The sequence below is a fragment of the Diplotaxodon limnothrissa genome, linkage group LG9, assembly GCF_057381915.1.
Source record: "Diplotaxodon limnothrissa isolate DT_005_m linkage group LG9, D_limnothrissa_male_GT1.1, whole genome shotgun sequence".
In the NCBI taxonomy this organism is placed as follows: domain Eukaryota; kingdom Metazoa; phylum Chordata; class Actinopteri; order Cichliformes; family Cichlidae; genus Diplotaxodon; species Diplotaxodon limnothrissa.
Genome location: NC_140604.1, coordinates 12,846,898 through 12,863,605, shown reverse-complemented (window position 1 = coordinate 12,863,605; position 16,708 = coordinate 12,846,898). Strand labels below are relative to the sequence as shown.

Sequence of the window (16,708 nt, the reverse complement as noted above, 5' to 3'; positions counted from 1 at the left end):
AAAAGTCTTTGTGTGGTCTGTGAGGCTAAGGAAGTCCAATATAAATACAGCCCCCTGTACTGAACATCTAAAAAAACGAAAACATTGATTGCTGTAGATACTGACCCTTTACACCTTTGGTGTACAATTACACTTCCTCCGGTACACTCCCATGTGCAACAGCCTGATTCAGCACTTTAATACTAATTTAAACTTTATCAGTTAGACTCCTATCTGTGTCTTTATCAGAGAGTTCTAGGCCTGACTTTGCTCTGGGCGAGGCTGTTGTTTCACCTCCTTTTTACACTTTCCCCTTTTAAGACATAAGATGGAAAACCACATTCAACTGCTCTGAAGAGTATGACACACGACGTGAAGCAGCCATGCCCTTCCCTGGTGATGTCATGGCTAATAACACAAAGCAGATTGTGGCATCTTAGTGAGAGTCTCTCCGGGAAAAATTCGACATGCATGGGAGAGGAAGTCTGGGATACAAGTACACTGCCAGCAAGAACTCTAATGGATGTTTTATCTAATGATCAACACACAGTGTGTTGACAACAAAAGGAAACACCCGCTTGAACAATGTGCGACCGTTGAACAGCCCCACCTAGAGCACACATTATTTTAAGAAATTAGCATCCACCAAAGCGCTGTGATTGATTTGATCACTGACGTTCCCTACAGACTGGAATTCACAACCAAATCTTTTGTCATACCAATTATCAACATACCTTTTCACTTAAAGCATGCGAGCACTGCAATGGACAAAACTAATGACTCAAGGACAAATCATGCCGATGATGGTTATATAATCTGACATAACAACAAAAGTGTAACCAAGGTGATGAGAAATCCCCAAAACATCAGGTCTTGTTAGAAATATTACATTTATTTATAAAATAGATATATTAAGAATTTATCACTGTGCAAATAAGAGCAGGCACCGTATAGAGCACTTTATAAGGGTGAAAACAAATGTTAATCATATCAAGATTATATTTCATCCCTAATTAAAAAAAAAATCAAAACTCTTCCTGTTTTGAAAAACAAAACAAAACAAGTGCTAAGAAAATATCAGCTTTACGATTAGAACATTTACCAAAAACTAATTTCATTTCTTAAACATAGCAGAACAGAGATGATGGAATATCATATGACAGCACATTTATCCACGTTACCTCAGTACTTATTGCTACCTACTAGGATGAAATGCAAACCTAAAGACTTGTGCAAAAAGCCTAAGCTTACAGAGTAGTTTGTTCTTTGAAACAACTACAAAGATACAGCATATACCCCACTAATGCCATGCGACACTCAAACTATAAATGTCTATTTGTTATCCAGGAATTACAGGTCTGCATTCAAATACAACATATGGTACATACTTAAAACGTATTTAAACTTATGCTGATAATCCATGCTTACTTGTATTGTGTATATTTTTACCCTGACCACAACAACCACTTCCGAAAACCAAATCATGCAGGATACCTGGTGTCCCGACTGAGCTCAGGTCTCAACAGAGTGAAAAAACACAAAACAAAAAAACAAAAGCAGGAGAGATGCAGATGTCATTACACACCAAAAGATTACAGCACCTCCTTTATCCCCTCCCTCATGGATGTTTCAGAAACTTGCATTTTTAAAGCACTTGTTCTGCTTTTACAGTTCTGTCTCTTTTTCTCCCTCATCATCTGTTTCTAAGTAGTATTCGTCATCAGTTGTTGTGTCCGAGCTGCTGTCTGATGACTCATCAAAGGTGCTGAGGCTGGATACATAACCTCTGGAGGGCAAATGCCCCCTGGACTGGCTGTCCCCTGGATGTAGTACTCCTGGCGAGCTAGGAAAGGTCGGAGAGGAAAGGCTGGGTGCTTTGGACATGCGCCTGGACACTGGTGACAGAGGAGGTGTTGGAGGAGGAGTGGGTGGGGCCTCTGCATCCCACACAAACTGGCAAATGTTCATGTTTGGACTCCGGAGGTGAGCAGGCTTGGAAGCTGTAGCATTTACATGTTGAGGAGAGTCTCCAGAGCTCCAGTTTGCCAAGCACCTGGTCAGCGATCGAGGCAAAGATCTTGATCGCATTTTACCAGGATCACTTGGGAAATATGATTTTCGACCATCTTCAGAAGCCTGAAAGTCATACACTGTGCTCCAATTGGATTTGACAGACCACTGATCCAAATCTCCACTATTACCTCCACAAGAAAAGGCAGACTGAGAGAGGTCACCCACACTCATGAATCTGGATCCTGTGGAAATACGTCCCGGTCCAGAGGGTCGACTGGAGAGAACAGAACTCACAGAAAAGGACTTCCCAGGCTCAATGCCATACTTTAAGTCTGCATAAGAGGATGCCAAGTTTTCCTTGTCATGTCCTGGGCTCACACATGGAGGACCTATGGATGCCCGGCTTTTTCTCGGAACTCCCAAGCTGATCCCTTCTCCGTGCTCGCACGGAGAGGAGCATTCTCTGCGGCGATGCAGCTTTGGGCTGTAGAAGACGCTGTCGTCTGTTACATCAGACGAGGAAAATGGGGACATTGGTGAAAGAGAGGAGAAGGGAGAGAATGGACTCCTGGGACTAGGTGTGGATCTCCTGAATGAAGCTGGAAAAGCTGGACTTCTACTGGGACTTGGATCTCTGGAAGAGAGGCTTGTTGCTTTATAATCTACTTGGTCTTGTTCAAGGTCTAACTGGTCAACTGTTGGACCGTGGACCGTCAGATAAACTGGGCCTTTCTTTTCAGAAATTTGTTCTGCACAAGCATTTTGCATGTCACGGTCTGTTTCTAGAGATGATTTTTCGGTCCAGCTGGAATGCTGATTTCCAACTTTTGTGTTTCCAGCAGCCGAGGACGGTATCAGAATGTATCTATCTTGCGTCCACCTGTTCGAAGCCTCTGTTTCCTGATTGTCGTTCAGCACCATTACTTTCTCTGGCACTGTTTCCTCTGGAATTTTGCTACTCTCAACACTCACATCGCTCGATCCGCTAACAGAAGGTGCTTGTGAGGTTGACCATCTTGTGCTTAATTTTTGCTTTAGTTTGCTAAAGACTTGGTCTACTTTGTTGTTACTCTTGGCCCTGTCTGACTCTGACCTTGTCAAACTGGAGTTTGGTGTACTGACGCTCTTCTTCAGTGCAAATCGGCTTCTCTTTGTGTTTTGTTCATTATTAACGTCCACTGAGAAAAACCTGCTTTTCCCCATTATAGTCTCCTTCATGCTTTTGCTGGAGTCTTCTGTCTCCCGGGACTGACTCTCTGTTGAGCTGCTGCTGTTGGAGCTCTGACCTGAATGACGACATGGTTCACCTGCTGCTCCTATACTCTGCCCTGTCAGGGACTGTTGACTAAATTTGGTCTCCATGGAAACCGGCGTGTTATTGGTATGCTGTAAAGCATTAGGTGTGGTGTTTTTTGTGGCTGTTGATGCATCTACTTTGGATTTAAGGCTGTAAACCAGTGTCTCAGTTACATATGTGGAGCCGTCTGCCTTATCACCTTGCAGGGAAGGAGGTCTGATGTGAATTCTGTTGTCTACAAGTAATAGCTTTCGCTCTTGGCCTTTATCTCCGCTGTTATTGTTGCTTGCTCGATCAGCTTCTGAAACCTCAACATTTGGACTTTCTTGTTTGGGAGGTTTCTTTTGGAAGGGTAAGGACAAGGAAAGGGAGGGTCTAGGAGGTGACATAGGAGGTTTGGATGTGGATAAGGTCATGACTGAAACTGGGTCAGTATTTACAGAGAGATGTGGGGTGTAATTTGACTGGGAGGGTTGTGAGAAGAGGGTTGGTCTGGTCGTTCTCGTCTTTGTCTCCCCTTGTGTCATCCTTGCGGACATGAGCGTGGAGTAAGGAGAAGAGCTATAACGAACCTTATAGCCACTTGAAAAGTCAGGAGGGAGGGAGAGAGGAGCTGAAGTACGGCACTGAACTGTGCCAGATTCCACTGATAGTGTCCTTTCATGCCTTGGTGTGGGCAAGTCCTGTCTTCCCTGGTAAAAAATCATAGTATCACCAGCTCTTTGCTTGCTTCGCTCAAACTCCCTGAATGCTAAATCAGCCGAGTCAGATGATAAGGATCTATACTTTCCTGGTTTTTCCACCTCAATGCTGGAGGTCTTGGGTTTAGGGGGACAAACAGAAGAACTTGTTGAACTGCTCAATCTCAGAAAGGAGAAGATGGATGGAGCATTTCGCATGTGCTTAGATGTAGCTTGAGGGGTCGCTTGGACTTCTGACGACTCTGGCTTCTCCACAGCGATGGACTCTGACTGTTGCAGATCCACTGAGTCATCCCATGTCACTCTTCTCACTTTCTTTTTCTCAAGTTTCTTTGGCTCTTTCTCTAAGCTGCTGGAATATTTCCCCTCTTTTTTAGGGCTTGAAGTTTCTGAAGTGGAGTTGGTAATAACTGGGGTTGCAGGAGGCGTTAGGAGAGTGGAGACAGTGGCAGAGGTAGGAGAGGTAACGGCAGAGGTGACAGCAGGACTGAGAAGGGAAGAACTTGAGGCAGTGGTGGCTACAGGGTGGCTGCCAGTGGCAGAGGAAGAAGAGTTGGAAGCAGTGGCGCTATAGTCTTTTTTGGAGACAGAACCGACTGTGGAAATCAGACTGGACATACTTTTAGGGTGGAAAGGTTTAGGAATGGAAGCATAACTTCTTTCAAATCCAAGAGGTGTGGCAGAGGAAATGTTGGTAAATTTTGTTTTCTGGGACAAAGAGCCAGTGGAGGTTGTATATGCCGAGGTATGAATATTGGTCTGAGAAGGAACAGACTGAGAATGGTAGGAAGGACTACTTTTCATTTTTGAGGTTTGGGGACCAGAGGCATTTTGACATGTATGAACTTTACCATTGACAGTACTGGTGATATCAAGAGAGAGCGGTGTGCTGATAAACCTGTGTGAGTCTATGCTGTGAGGAGGCATGGGGGTGTTGTTGGGTTTTGGTGGGAAATAATTATTTTTGTACTTGCTGCTGCTCTCTGTGGGTGTATCTGAGCTCCTGGGATTTTGCAAAGCAGATGGTAACTCAGACATATTTGCTGTATATGAACTATCGGTTAAATCATATTTGCCTGGATCTTTAGGTTGACACAGTGTTGTTTGTGCTGTAGCTCTGCTAATTTTAGAACTAGACAAAACATCTGGCACACTGTGCGGCTTTGGGTATTCTCTGTTGTTTACATTTGAGCTATACTGGTCCTTGACAGACCTGTGCAAATCACAGTCAGGTGAATTCCCAGCATTTCTTTGTCCGAGATGGTGAGTTCCTCCCTGTGCCCTCATAAAAAGGTTCATATTACCTGTGCAAACTGACTCTGCTGTGTTATTGTTGTCTCTGTTGTTGTTGACCGGACTACCCCTGCTTTTGTTATCAGGCTGACTTGGAGATGTCATGTCACTATTATTATTGGAGGGTGGAATTAAGGTTGTGTTTGGCTTGTCTTTGTTGTTGGTTGTGTCTTTTGGGGTGAAAGGGAAACTGCTTTCCTGGGTAACTTGCTTCCACCAGGAAGTTTGTTTCAGCGTGGTCCTTTTAGGAAAGGACTGGGTTTTCACTTGGGCAGAAGAGTCAAATGGGGGCTGTCTGGACAAGGAGACTGGGGTCTCTGAAAATAGAGTTTTACTTCTGTCCCTGTAGTTCTGTTGACTTTCTGATGGTCCTTTACCTAAAAATGTCTGTGAGGATGTGAGACTGGACTGAATCCTATTTATTGTCTGAGACTGTTGGACAAAGGGTTTGCCGTCTGCATTTTTGTCCACTGGTAAAGGTGCAAAGATGAACCTGTCAGAGGTGCTCTGCTCTCTCAGGCTGGAGGGTGATGGGGAAAGGACAGGGCTAGTTTCAGTTGTCCTGTAAGAAATAGATGATGGAGAGAGGAGCGGCTTTGGCCTCTCTTGTTCATTATTATTGAGAAAGCTCTGTGAGAGATTCTTGCCACCGATGTTGCCTCTCCTTAAAGAAAGAAGTACGTTGCTGGTTGTTGGTTTGGAGCTTGAAGATGAGTGTCCGCCTTGATGGACAGTTTGTGGATTTTGCCTTTGTTCATTTTGGCTCTGCGATACAGAGGCACTGGTAGCTAAAGCGCTTAAAGAACCTCTGTCTATTTTTCTATTGTCCATCCTTCCAGAGTTCACGTCCAAAGAAACAGTTTTAATCATTTCCCTTTTAGATTCCAAGCTCAAAGGATCACTTTTAGTTGACCAGTCCACTGTGTTCCTCCTGAGATCTGAAAATGGGGGCCTCAGTTGGGTTCCCAGTCCACCTGTAAACCCCCTCTCCACACCATGTTGGCTTCGAGTCTGCTGAAAACCACGGTTTGCTGCAGCACCTGTCACATCTTGCGTATTTCCCTGGGCTTCAGAGCTGCCGGTTCCATCAAATCTTTTGGAACGTCGCAGTCGGCCACTCCAGTGAGGAGCGAGAACCGTGACCATGGAGGAAGACAACATAGTTCTGGGCGGGTCAGATAATTCCTGAAGACGGTCTGCAAGGCCTTTTGTACGGTCCTGTATATTTCCCTCTGACTCAGCTCGAGTTAGAGATCCAGTGTAAGTCCTTGGTTGTGATCCAAATGGAAGTCTGTGCAAGGCATTAAGCTTATGTGTCCCAAAGTCACTATTTGAACAAGCCTGAGTTCTGCTCAATTCCCTGGTAATCTCCAGTTCATTGCAATCAGCAGTGATGACCTTGTCTTTCTCCTTGGCTGGAAATGGTATTACCTCTGACAATCGATAGATGCTGGGTGCCTCTATAGAGGTTTGTGATGCAGACGTTCTTCGATTAATCTGTTAAAATAAAAACTTTTACTGACAGGACCCACTTTTTGCATACTAAATTACAATTTTCTGAACACCTGCCATCACCAACAATTAAAATCTTAATACTTTAAACTTTATAATATTTATAATATAAATAAAAAAAGTTCTACAAAACAATTCCTATGACCCATACTAGAATATTCAATAACATATATTTGCATTTGCCTAGCTGTATCATTAAAGTCCACTGATTTTCATATTCACATTAAATTTGGGCTTATCATATTATACCAATGCAAATTCTGTGCACAGGAATGTAAAAAGCTTTCTAACTTTGACAGCTAGTGATCAATGGTAGCGGCTTTTCAGAATTTTAAATTGCCTGCACTGAGGCCCAAGCTTTTCTTGAGTGTCTGTTCCCATGCAGTAGTTATTTAAGAGATCCTTGACAAACAGGTTATCTTGAAAGACATGAAAGATTAGCAGGGAAACACACTCACAAGGAACACAAACACACCCTGTCACTTATAACTGTTAAAATAACAATGAATCTAAAACCATATTTTTAACATGGTGTCACCATTGCTTTATGTGACTTTTCAAAGATTTTTAAACACTTTAAACTTCTGATCTGTACTTTTGATTAGATTCTGGATTCTGGATCAGTGGGAGCAAAGTTTGCAATTTCACATTTGGTCTATATCAGGTTTACACTGTGCGTGTGTGTAATGTGCTTGATTCTATTAGACTGTAGTCTTTACCTGAAAACTGCTGTCCTTGATCTCAAATCGCTGTGGTTCAATCAATCTGTTGATACAAAGAGAAGACACAGTGTATTAGATTTCTGGGTGCATGCTGCAGCTGCGACAGTTCTGTGAAAAAGGAAACTGAGACATTGTCACAACTTTCTAAAATAATGCACTTTTTTAGTGTTGCAGTGCAAATTTTGTTGCATACAAAGACACACACAACTGGGGCAATCTTTGATTTTGTTAGTGGTGAATGTGCAGTGTAAACTTAATTTTTCTTAATTTCTGCTACAAGTCTCATTTCTGAATGTCAGACGGTCCAACTGTTTTGAATGAAACATTAGAGGGATTAAATCTAGAATTTGCCACAGCAATGCCGATCGACGGGAACGTTCGCATTCCTCACATCAATCACCGTCTCTAAACACAACTTTCTCACCGGCAGATGTAAACTAAAGTCACACCTACTAAGCAATCATGCAAACACTTACTTACTTTTTTAAATTGATGTGGAACACGTTGTACAAGTACAGTTCACACACAAGTTGTCTATATAAGGCCATGTTGGACTGACATGAACGCAGGTAACTAGTACACAGCTAACACACTTTATTAAGCGTACGTCCGCGTTTATGCAAACACTTGACTCTTCCAGGTCCTTTGTCTCAGACTAAAGAATGCAGACACAGCTCGTTTACTGATTGACAGGATGTTGTAAATCGAGTGATTAAAATGTGATCAGTGGCCGGCGTTCCTCTTTGCAGACCTCAGAAACAGTTTGTGAGATGTAGATTTACCGCTTATTAGGAGACACACTTGGAAAAAAATGTAGGGAAGATCAGTTCAGTACACCTCAAAACACACAAGGAATCAAATCCCAGGGTTCTCTGATATGTCTCAGTCATTTCAAACTCTGAAGGCTCCGCCCATGGGTGTGTCTGAAATAGGGTGGCACTCGTCCCTCCCTTAAAAACTTTTGCTTCATTTAAGTATTTACAGGAAATCTATATTTGTGTAATTTGTGTAATATTGCATTATAGATCAAGTTATATAGCTTTTACTTAAGTAAAAAAAATGTTTCCACGTTGCAAAGCAACTATCCATCACAATACTGTTTAAATTCTTGTGCAGCTGCACTTTTCACATAATAAATCTACAATAGGATGCAGGGCTGTGTATGAGCTTGAAGATTGTGGTTTCTACACCAGTTTTCCACACTTGTTAATGTCATACAGTAGGGGCTGCAACTAAAGATTATTTTGGTAGTCAACTAATCTGCTAATTTTTCTTTGATTAGTCAATGATTATTTCAATAACTCTTTTCTCCCCTTCATGTTGACAAACCTCCTGTTCTAGGTTCTAGTACCTCACCTGCTCAAGTCTGTCCACCTGTGAGGTCACCCTGTTGTCTCGTCCCATGCTAATCATGCTAAAGATGCTCTCTGTCAAGACTTCAGCCAGAGGTGCAGTGAGCCTCTTTACAGGACAAACTCATCTATACACCTTTGCTTAATACTAGTAAAACAGAACAATACAGAATTAGAAATCACTAATTAATAATAACTAATAATTTGGTTAGATAGCATAGTGTCTCAGATTGTGTAGTATTCGAAGCCATTTATACTCTTTACTGATTATATGTATAATTAATTACTGATACGGTCCAACCCACAGATTAGCAACCTAACGTTAGATGGAAAAGGTTTACTATCCAGAATAAATGCTCATTTTAATTTGAGAAAACAAACAAACAAACTAGGAGGCAGAGTAGCTAATCCTGTTTAATGCTTTACTATCACATTTCACTCATTAGCTAACAAAACTGAAAAACTGTGTTCACATGGCAAGCATCATCCATGGGAAGTTTCTGACAGGTAGGCTAACATAAACACTACTGTACAATCATTTACATAAACAAGGTATAAATGCGACACACTAAATTAGCTCTCTAAAGCTGAACCATTCATAGTTGATGTCATAGCTCCAGGGAGCTCGTTACAAAAACACATTTAGAAGGTATTTGTGTATGATGTGTCGACAATAAGATTTTGTCCAGATTAATTTTTATAACCGACGTCATCAATTATAGTGACAAATTGTTGCAGCCCTATCATACAGACAGATGGGGAGTAACATGATTATGGGATGCTGTCCTGAATGCCAGAGCAGAACAGACTGTTCACTGACGTGTGCTCCAGAAACAAAGTGTCTAAATGAATCAGTAATCAAGGCCAGTCAGTAAATGTATCCCTTCCCTTGCTTACCTGTATAAACTCTTGCTGTGTTTTATGCCTGGATTAGTGGAGAGTCTGAGGACGTGGCAGGAGGTGAAGCTGGACTGCTGGAACTGGATATCTGCATCACCACAGGAAGAAGTTTGGTCCTTTCTTAGTGCTGCAACACATTCAGAATTCAGTGATTATGAGGTGTTTACAGCTGAAACCCAAAACAGAAGAGATTCTTGACTTAACTTTTTAAGAGCTATAGCTTAAATGTCAGATGCACGTTTCACCTTTGTGTGTTTCCTTCTGTGTGATTGCTGATTGGTGAGAGAACTGCTCAGCTGGGCGTTTGTCACCATGGCGTTCCTCCTGCTTGAATGTTTCACCAAATGTTTCATCTTGTTGTTCTCTAAAAATAAATAAATAAGTAAATGAACAAATAAAAACTTGATGCAAAATAACTAAACTTGAACTCGATTATTCAATTTTTGCGTTGAGCATTTTCTCTCTGCGCAAACTCAACACTTTGAAACATTTTTTAGTAATAATGTCTGTTCATCTCTGTCACACCGAGAACGGGCTCTGCAGAAACACAGCCTTCCTTGTTCTCCTTCAAAAAAAGATAAAGATAACTACGTACTTTTTTTCAACAGCTCCATCAGTGGTTTCATATCTACCCACCAGCAGTCACAGGAAGTTAAGAAGAATTTATCCTAAACTGGATTTCACACAAAACCCTAAAACTACGTACATACTCAAAAATAAAGAAGCGATGTGATTCCCCCCTTTAGTATGATGATGACTAAAAGCAGCATCACCAGACACAGTAATACTGCAATATTTTTACCAACTTTATGATATTATTGCAATTTTTTTAACAATTTGCGATTTGCTTAGCATTCCAATGATGATTTATCACCTATTTCCAAATGCAAATTATGTCCTTTATTTTTTTTACGCAAAAAGAGATCGTCACTGTCGGTGTGTAGTTCCATCTACAACATCTTTTCCTGTCCACTCAAAAGTCTAAAACTGAAAAAGAGCCGTATTATTATTATTGTTTGGTCCGCTGTAATCTAGTTTCCGCAGCATGAAATCAAACTGAGAACTGAAGGAAATTCAAGCAGCCGTGCTTCTCTCATCTCATCATTCCGGCAGTGCTGGACCGATAAGCAGTGGTTATATAACTATTCGGCATCTCGTTCCACACTTTCTGTTACAACCAGGGTACAGAGCTAACACACCCACTCACTCAAACATGCATATGCACATTTACTGCCGCAACCCAACGCTGAACCCACGCTGGCGTGCCAACTACCGATCACGATGATGACACCAGAACAAAGATGAGGCGGTTACTGAAACAGAAATGTACGTGTCGCTGCAACCTTTGTTCGGTAAACAGAACAAACGAAATGGCAACAATTATCTCTTACAGGACATTCTGGGATCACTTTCTCTATTTTTATTGCATTCAGCAGTTTGGAAGTGGATGGAAATTGTTGCTTAGGAGTCTTTATCTAACCTGTGGTGCTTTTTGTGATCACAAAATGAAGCCCTTTGATTTTTTTTTTTGTAATAACATGGCACATCATAGAAAGCTGTAGCTCTCACTATCCACCTTGCCTTCAGGGGCCACTCATTGGCCTCATTAGAGTGCTGGGAGGAGATTATAAAAGCCTGCCACGACATGACATGAGAGAGGAGCGGAGAGAAAAGAGGAAGGCAGGGAAGGAGATCTTCGCGCTCTTCTACAGCATTTCAGAGCCAAAGATAACACACCTTCAGTGAACCCCAACCAGCTGCAGAACTCTTCCCACATCACGGCTCTGTCAGTGCTTATCAACCTGTAAGAGCCCTGGTTGATAAGTGACAGGTCTGTGATTAGTGATCACAAGCACAAGACCCAATTTAGAAAGTATATTTTTAATTTATGTGACTAGTGAAAGGTATATGGCTTTTCTTTTAATCATTATCTGCATCACTAGCTCCGTGGTTACATAAACATGTGCTGATTTGTCCACCTGAGGACGAAGGTACAGCCTGACGGCTGCAGTCACACAAACTGCTGAAGTAATCATGAAATCGATTGAGCACTGCGGTGCCTCCAGACCGCTACCACCACGTAGCTCCATTAACTGAAACAAACTTAAAAATGATGTACGTGGACTTTGGTGCCACTTTGAATGGATATTTTGTTTGTTCCCTGATGGCCAAGAGTTAGGACAAGGACATCAAACTCATCATCACATACACCCTACATTGATCTTAAATGGGTCGGACTTATTCACAAATTATTCACAGCAACAGTTACACCAAGGTCCTTTATATTAAAATAGAAAACACAAGATAATATAGGAAAAATAAATACAATTTTGAGAAATGGTGATGCAATAAATGAAAGAAATCTGTCAGCATGATTCTTTGGTGCTTAAATCGTAAACAAATGTATAAAATTGCAATTATAATTATAATAAAATATATATAATTATTAAAGAAAATGTTTGTGAATCACTGAAAATGTTTTTTTTAACCCAATGTAAATAAATAAATAACAGAAATGTTTTTAAAGCTTTTCTGTGGGACAAATTGGAGTCATTGCTTGGTCCCTGGGCCTTGTGTTTGACACCCCTGACTTAGGAGAACAATTCAATAAATTCAACAAAAACATAAACTGCATAATTTGATTAGCCAGGGATACAGTAGGGTTAGACATGGCGTTGTCACGGGCTAAATTTTCACTGTTCCCTTTCAGTAGATGGAATTGCTGACATGTAATAGCTCAATACTAAGGTAGTTATTTCCTCTGTTAATTGAGCGCGTCCTGGATATCAGTTCTGGCTAAAATCGGTCCGGCTGCTGATTGATACAAGAATATGTGTTAAGACATGCTGAAATACCTCACCTACGAGGCATCCCTGAGGCGTCCTATTCAGAAATCCCAATCATCTCGACTTGTATTTCAGCTGTGAATTTTATTTTATTTTTTTACAATTTATTTCTTCGTTTTTCACAAAATTAAATGACTGGAAAAATTATTGCTATTGGCGTCAGATATTGGCTGTCCTACAAAAAACACGTACTGCCTCAGAATTTCACAATTTGTGCATTCCTACGTTATTGGCTTTGAATAATTAAAAAAAACTGTGGCAAGTCTTCACACATCCCCAGCTGTCACTGGGTAGTTTTGTTCAGCCACGAAACGCTCCAAATGTGAACAACTCAAGATGGAAGAAATGCCAAATGCTTAGTATTGGTACTTTTGAAAATATGACTTGAAAACGTCTTTACTGAACTAAATCTTGGTAGCATGCTCTGGTTAAAAACCAGATGGATTTGAATCCATGTTGAATAACTGAAGTTATTTTCAATTGCAGTTATTCAAATTGCTTATTCAACTTACAGATGGTGTATTTTTTTTTGCTAACAAGAAGACAAATTAGCAATTTCTTTTTCAGTTTAGCTGAGTTGTTATAAACTGTCCAGGATGACCGTGTAAATGCATGAAATAATAAATCTATAACCTCATGTGTAGGCATCAGCGACCTCTGATCCCCTGTCTGCAGATGCACAATGCTTGTGCTACCCCGTGCTGTGAATTGGGACTCTGTTTGTTTTGATGGCTTTGCGAGCTGATGAGTAATGCAATTGTAATCCGTGAGAGACTCTTTGAGCCACAGTGTTGTGCACAGAGACGCTCGTAAAATTATGTTGGTGTGTTCCCTTCACTTTAGGTCAGCTTTGCTGTGGGTGTGTGTCCATATCTGCCAACTAACACTTACATAACCGCAAGGATCCAAGTGTGGGTGTGAACTCAGCACTGACAATCACATGTGATGCTCCAACTCCGGCAAATGATTTACACCTCAAACTTCTATTTCAGGTTCACCTAAAGACAACTTAATCACTTTGCCTGCATGCAAAGTTGGCCGAGACAAAGTGAGACTTGTTCTTTTGCTGCCACGCCTCGAGTCCCTGTCAGATTTCCAGTGGTGTTGTTTATTTTTCAGCCCATAGGTAGGAACAGAGTGGATAGACTTAGGAGGAATTAGCAGGAGGATGTGGAGATAAACAGAGGCAGAGCCGTGGACATGCACAGGCAGCAGGAGTGTGTGTGCCTCAGAGTGAACTCTGGGCCTGGGTGTGCATGTATGAGCTCGCCTGTTAAGACTGAGAAGCTGAGCTGCACAGAAGTACAACACTGATGATGCCACAGTGTGTGGTTTAGTTTAGTCAATGACAAAGGCATGCACCCACACACGATATAAAAGGCAGCTCAGCTTGATAGCGCAGTGAATTCATAAGTGCATTCAGTAAAAAAGGAAGAAGCATAAATCCTATGCTCAAAAGCTCCTTTCATTACATTCTGCACTCAGTCTTTAGAAATATGCTTGAGCCCAGTCGTGTCACGTTTCATGAGTAAGAAAAAGAGCGTGTCACCAACCAAATCCTGTTCAAAACTCTAACGCCCTGCATCCAACCACCCCAACGGAGCTTTACACGGTCGTTACATCAATATGAAGTCGTCATTTATACAGAACAGCACATAACACACAATAATCACTGATATTACTTCTCTTCAAAAAGTTCCACCCGCCTCTTTACTCTGTTTAAAGCAGCAGGTGGGCGCGAAGCAGCTGTAAACCACGTATAAATGGCGAAACGAGTGAAATATCTCAGTGCCGAATACGATGCAATAATGTGATAAATGTTCACAACGTTTCTCTCGGCTGTGAGGTGTTTGTGCGTTTCAAGCACACCGCTGCTTCTGTAAAAATTGATGTTTTTTAAACGCGGTTTGGCACGGAGGCTTCTCTTTCCTCTCGCTTCGCAGTTAAAAAGGCAAAACGAGGCTAACACGGCATACAGGAGCGGCTAACATGTCGTTTTAAAAGCCTCATAAATACTAGATAAACACAGGGTGGTTGGTAAAGTTGACTTTCGGGAGCTTTCCACCTACCTTGCAGTTGTAGCCCGTGTCCTTGTTGCTGCTGCTGCTGGTGGTGTCCCGTACAGAGGCGTAGCTGTCTCTCCTCCTACAACTCTGAGCTCTCCTGCGTCACTTGTTGACATCCTATTTTAACCGGTTAAGTAAGCCTTCAGCATTCAGACTGGATTTAGAGAACATCTTAAAAATTTGGTGCGGAATTTAGTCCAAATTTCCCATGAGAACAGCCCAGGTACCCGTGACCGGGAGAACCACTCACTGCTGGTTAAAGGTCAACTCTTCCCGTGACGAACAGGTGAGCGGCGGGCAAATGAGCCCGGGCAAACAGACCTGCTGCTGAGGCTCTTATCTAGAAACGTCACCCACTTGGATCATTTCCTTCTCTGGTCACTTTGAGGAAAAAACTGCCATTAATGCTTCCTGGCAGCATGCCCTGGAGGCACACCTTTGAACAAAGAAGGAAAGTACTTTTACAAGGCCCTCTGTCAGGGGCGTTTGCAGGATTATTTTGTAATGGGGTGACAGTACAAAGAAGAAAGAGAAATCTGAATAGCTGATCAGAAAAAGAGTGTACAGTAGAAAAATTGGATTACAGTACAGTTGGCCAATTAAGCATAATCCTGCTTAATTGGCCTAACATTACAAATGTCCATAAAAATGTCTTCAAACTAATCTAAGGTGGAGCCCCCCATGCCCAAACTGCATTCTGCAGACCTTGTGCTATGTGGTAGAGGTGGAGCAGATTGATCCAGATATGACAGCATTGTTACTAACCTGGTATTGGTATCAGATAGGATTGATTCATTGTTTCTAAACCCAGTATGTAGCCCACTGAACTGTGTTACATTAAATAGGTTTTTTTTGGAAATGAAGAAAATATACTTCAAACAGACACTATTGTGTGATGTCACGTCTATTGTATTTATAGCCTATAGCACATTTAATTAACAAGTTTCAAAATGCATGAAAAGCTAAAAGGTGTGGTTAACTAATTGTTGTGAGAAGTAAAAGCAACAGTGATTTTGTGGTCGGTAAAATGTGTTCAGAAATTTGCAAACTGATGATGATTCATCTCACAAATCCTGACACATTGCTCTCCCCTATATGAGCAGGCTTTATAGGGTAAAGGATTTGGTATCTCTGAGAATTCTGGCCTTGTATTCACTTGATATCGGATCAGTGCCAAACAATGCCTAACTCTCCATTTGAGGTTATTTATGATACAAAAACACACACTTAGGTTTATTCTTTCAATTTCTTTGAAAAATAGTATTGCAGTCATTTTCCTGTTGCAGTCAGTCCTTGGGTTTTTCCAAAGAGGTGTTCTGGGTTATTTGTTCTCTCACTCAACAGTTTTCTCTTTCTATTTCTTTGCAAAATCATTTCACATGTGGCTTTTCTGGTTTTTTGTTGATTCATTGTTCGTCCTTTCAGGCTCACAGCTTTCACACCAATTGCCAGAAACAGTTTCTGCATGGATAACAGCACCATCTTCCTGCTCTGCCACACTATTGTTGCAACATTTTGTTGCCCATGTGAGAAGGAATGCAGGAGGTTGTTGTTTGTACAAGGATCAAAGTGAAAATGTAAATTTACTGGTGTCAATCAACGTAAAACCAAAAGCAAAATATGAAAATAAGCTGCAAAAGGTCTGGTTAGTGGGCTAAAACCTCAACAGAGTAGAACCAGTTTCACTATAAATTAAAGGTGCAATGTGAAAAATCTCACCACTAGATGTTAGTAGTTCACTGTCAGCTAAGTTCTTTTTTCTTACCCCTGCCAAGTGCATAATCCTATCTACAGTAGTTGCTGTAGGACAAATAACTGGCTGCCATTCATCTGTAGTGAGTTCGGTTGTCAGTCTGCTGTTTACCTCAGCTCGCAGTATTTGCCCACGTCTATTTACTCTGGAGGAGGCTGTAAACCTTTGTGAAAGGAGTCCCAGTTGATGAGTCAGTGAAGCTCACTTCTATCCAATGACAGCAGCGGTGAGGTGAGCTGTTGAGGATATCCTACATTTTCCTGTAGGTCAAAAC

At 41.5% G+C, this 16,708-nt stretch overlaps 1 protein-coding gene across 1 annotated transcript; it reads right to left on the bottom strand.

Annotated features, from left to right (window-relative positions):
• Positions 1-1,127: 1,127 nt before the first annotated feature.
• On the bottom strand, positions 1,128-14,942 carry LOC146625224 (uncharacterized). Its single transcript, XM_085362725.1, has 5 exons — positions 14,685-14,942; positions 10,015-10,133; positions 9,767-9,896; positions 7,515-7,560; positions 1,128-6,780 (listed from the first exon to the last, which is right to left on the bottom strand). The coding sequence occupies exons 1-5, from the start codon at positions 14,795-14,797 to the stop codon at positions 1,645-1,647; spliced, it is 5,544 nt and encodes a 1,847-aa protein (XP_085218851.1). The 5' UTR covers positions 14,798-14,942; the 3' UTR covers positions 1,128-1,644.
• Between the last annotated feature and the right edge of the window lie 1,766 nt (positions 14,943-16,708).

Bases quoted from the DNA above. Each gene is read 5' to 3' on its own strand.
- LOC146625224 (XM_085362725.1), bottom strand. From the start codon at position 14,797: ATGTCAACAAGTGACGCAGGAGAGCTCAGAGTTGTAGGAGGAGAGACA. The intron at 10,134-14,684 runs GTAGGTGGAAAG...ATTTATTTTTAG, and splicing joins ACACGGGCTACAACTGCAAG to AGAACAACAAGATGAAACAT. The intron at 9,897-10,014 runs GTGAAACGTGCA...AATGTGTTGCAG, and splicing joins ACAGAAGGAAACACACAAAG to CACTAAGAAAGGACCAAACT.